The 4312-nt window shown below is 43.7% G+C and overlaps 1 protein-coding gene across 1 annotated transcript; it reads left to right on the top strand.

The window, feature by feature from the left end:
* Positions 1-512: 512 nt before the first annotated feature.
* Positions 513-1085, top strand: LOC131247148 (PRA1 family protein B2-like). The gene has a single exon (XM_058247581.1). It carries the CDS (start codon positions 513-515, stop codon positions 1083-1085), a length of 573 nt encoding a protein of 190 aa, XP_058103564.1.
* The last annotated feature ends 3227 nt before the right edge of the window (positions 1086-4312 follow it).

Genomic DNA, 4312 nt, shown 5'->3' on the forward strand with positions numbered 1-4312 from the left:
AATTTTTGCTTTTGACTATGAGTCTGCCTTACACATACACGGGCCAACATTGAAAGGAGCAGAAGCGACATTTCACCGAAGAAGCACGCGCACACATGACTTTTCATTGTACCCCATCAAGAATGTGGGTAGATCTAGATTTTCCATACAATAGGCATCTCATCCCCAATGTTCCTTGTGGTTTGGCCCACTTGAGTTGTGAATCTCATTAATTCATTTTCCCCATATTCTAAAATTGAGAATAATACATTATGGATGTGATAGAATTTGCATATCCAATATAGTAGGCCTTGCAAACTTGGGTGTTTTATGCACTGCTTAAAACAGGTGTTGTAGAGGATTCTCGTCCCTCTCTTTTTCCTCAATTAACTAACCGTCTTTTCTCTCTTCTCTAAATCACCCATCCTCAACCGCTGCCTTTTATTATCCTTTCCCTAGTGAACCCTCTCTTTCTCATACAAAAAGAAAAGAAAACCACAAACACAACAACAACAACAACAACAACAAAAAAGATGGCACCTTCTATCATCCTCCCCATATCCTCTTCCCAAACTACCCAAGAAACTAACAATCCCCCTATTGCCAACCTAGCCTCTGGCAGTTTTGTCTCTCAACTCTCCAATTCAGCTGGCTTCGCCCTCTCCCATTGCCGCCCATGGTTGGAGCTCCTCGACTTTTCCGCCATCGCCCATCCTTCCTCACTCTCCGAAGCCACCTCGCGCCTTTCTAAGAACATCCCCTACTTTCGCATCAATTACCTACTCCTCCTCTCTTCCATCCTCGCTCTCTCCCACCCCATCTCTCTCTTCCTCTCTTTCGCTTGGCTCTTCCTCTACGTTCTTCGCTCCTCTGACGCCCCTCCTCTCCACCTCCTCGGTCGATCCTTCTCCGATAATGAAATCCTCATCGGCCTCATCTCCCTCACCACCTTCATTGTCTTCCTCACCAGCGTCGGTTCCATCATCATCACCGCTCTCATGATAGGCATTGCCATCGTGGCCTTACATGGCTCGTACCATGTCCCCTATGACCTCTTCCTCCCTACCGAGGACCCCAGCATTAGCAATGTCCCCGGACCTTTTTAAATGATATATGGGATGACCTATTGTTAATTTGAACTGCTCATTCGTTCATATTATTAGAAGTAAGCCATGGTACAAAAATCATACCAATTATATCAATAGCATGAAAAATGGACAATTAAGATTGAGTGGAAAAACAAAATGAGTTGAATTGTCACCTTCAAATATGTGCTTAATTAATCCACTATATTTCTTATAATTTCAAAGTAGCATCTTGGTTTGATGATTTTATTATAAGCTTTATTGCTCATGCATAACAGATGATTGTAACAAATTGGCCTCATTCAAAGAGTTAGGATCATCACATTGGCATGATTTTTATACCATGGCTTGCTCCTAAAAATACAATTGAATGAGAAGCGTCCATATTGATGATTGAATGCCCCACTACTCATTTGAAAGCTTTGGGTAACATGGAAACCGTACCCTATGATATTTTTCTTTTTCCTGTAATACATTTAAATAGGACTGAGCTATATAGCCTGACTTGCATGGCACGCCCACAGCCTTGGGTGCGCTAGACAAAAATGCATCAGGTGCACCATCCTATTTTCATCATGTATCCTAAAAATCAATCAACTCCAAGACTTTGGTGGGCCACATTATAAGGAACGGTGTAAGATCATTCCTAAAATCTCTGAATTCACGTGGTGTATCCCACTTGAATCTTGGAATGTCCCGATGGTGTGGTACATCAGATGAGTGGATTGCATGGCATATACACACCAAAGTGTGCCCCACATGAAATTTAGACGATTTAATGGTGGGGCTTCTCATCTCAAGTGTTTCCATGGCGTGGGGTGCATGAATCTTGAATGGGTCTGATTTTTTAGCACCAGGTCAAACACATTGCGGCGCACCTGATGGACGGAGTAGATCTCATCAACATGTGTCCTTTGGCTCGTGTCAATTGTCAAGAATTTATGTAATTTCTAAATTGTTGTACTGTTTCTACTGGATTTTTTAATCACACTTGGTTTTTTTGTTCTTTTGTGAGATTTTATTGAATATGTGCCCTAATTTGGTATAGATTCAAGCTTAATTGGATGGCATTGTGTGGGAGGCACCCACCTTTTAGTGGTCCAGTCTGTTCATGTGTGGACCCAGTCAAGCGTTGATAATGTTATTCAAGGTTCCACCATTGGACAATCCTTACTGTTTGATCATTTTTGGCTAAGTGGGCCAGACAGACATTGCCCACTGCCCATGCATGCCATCCTGGCCTGTTGTTGCCCATGAACGCCCCCTTGCTCGATGCCCGATACCCACCAGCCACACGTGCCTCCCATGCACCCTGCCGCACATGCCTGGCACTCATGCTCCACACCAATGCGCCCAATGCCAATGCTAGGCCAACTAGCCTGAGCTTATTTAGAAATACTTAGCAGTCGAGCCGAGGTGGGACATGCTTGGCTTGATTTGTCTATGCTTGCCCTCGAGCTTACCATTGGACCTTGGCTTGTTTTCTAAACCTTTCAAGGCGAGCTTACCTTGAGTCGAGGCGAGCCTGCTTCCAATCCAACCCAACCCAACCTCACCCGACCTCCAAATCAAATATTGAAAACCCCAAATCTTAGTTTTGGGATTTGGGATTTTTCTATTTTCAAACAATTATAAATAATAATAATAATAATAATAATAATAATTAAATAGTAGATTTAGCTAGAGGTACTTTGTTGTTGTTGTTGAGAGAGAGAGAGAGAGAGAGAGAGAGAGAGAGATAGCTTGGGAGAATGGCCAAGTGCAGGCCGTAGGCTGAAACGAGCCGGGCAGACGCTAAGTCAAGTTTGGGTGAGTGGCCAAGTGGAGAGAGGGAGAGGAACTCGGGTGCGGCAGGTTGGGTAAGGAAAGGAAAATATAAGAAAGGGATAGGTATGGTAGGGAAGGGAAGAGTAGGGTAGAGTTTTTACATTCGAATTGAGCTGAGCTTGAGCTTCAAGTTGAGCCGAGTTCGAGTTGAGTCGAGTCGAGTCGAGCTCTACTATACTCGACCTTGGATTGTTTTTAAAATGAGTTGGGTCATATGAAGCTTGGCTTGTCTTGATTCACCGTTCAAGCCGAATCAAATTGAGCTAGATCAAGCAAAGCCAAGCAAACTTTTTGAGATAGCTTTGCTCATGTATAGCTCTAGAAATACCAATTAAACCCGGCTCACTTCCAGCCCATCCATCAACCTTTGATTTGTCGGTCTTTTCTTTTATTAAGAAATGGGTGGGCCCATTACATTTAACGGGGGCTCAATTTCATCTCTATAATCCATAACTTGGCTTGGACTTGAATCCAAGAATAGTAACCAAGCCCATTAACAGCAATGGTTCACCCTCTTTCTTTCCTAGTGTGGGGCCATACTCGAATACCCCGACCATGGGTATACATCACCCCACCATGGACGGATCATGTGTTAGGAATTTCATCGGCAGGATAAACGTAGCCTTTTGATTTCGTGGGTTTTAAACAGACACCAACCCATTCACCTCCACACTTGCTTAGTTTGCTCCTTACACCTGTGTGGGACCCACCTTGTTGTCTACTCCATTCAACTCACGGGTTAGGCAATCCCCACCGTAAACTTGGGATGCTCTAAAGATCATGGTCATTCTAACATTGTGCAGGCTCCACCACATAAAATAATTGAAAACCACCTAAAAAACTCTAAATCCATCACCCACATGGTGGTGGTCAAATCGGACGGATTACAGGGCGTCCAAATTTCATGGTAGGGAGACCCTTCTACACGGGTTGCACGGGTGCTCAAAACAAGTCAACAGATGATCCAAGGAGTTCTAGTAGACCCCACCGATCTTTCATGCTGCAGTCGTTTGTGTCAACGGCTATAAAGGCTAGCTGTGGGTTGGTCCACGTGGCTGCGTGAATAGATTATCCTCACCATTAATCTATTGGGTTGGTTGATCTAGATCATGCATCTCTTGGACACTATTGAGGATGGACCACAGCAAGTAGGGCCCTTCATGGATAGACCATGGACCCTCCATTCCTTCTATTAAGAAGATCCTAGCCATTGGAAAAAAAAAGGAATCGATGCTATGTTCTGGGCCGAATGCTGATACAATATCCTTTGGCCTTTCAGTTTTTACAGGTGGCATCCGTGGTTCCGTGATCCAAACCGTTAGTATCATGTGTCCCTCTGTGGTGTCACATGAAAATCTCATTAAAAAAAAAAAAAAAAAGTGCCTCTACAGACAACTAATAAAGAAACTATAGCAATGGTT

Source organism: Magnolia sinica, chromosome 5 (assembly GCF_029962835.1).
Source record: "Magnolia sinica isolate HGM2019 chromosome 5, MsV1, whole genome shotgun sequence".
Taxonomy (NCBI): domain Eukaryota; kingdom Viridiplantae; phylum Streptophyta; class Magnoliopsida; order Magnoliales; family Magnoliaceae; genus Magnolia; species Magnolia sinica.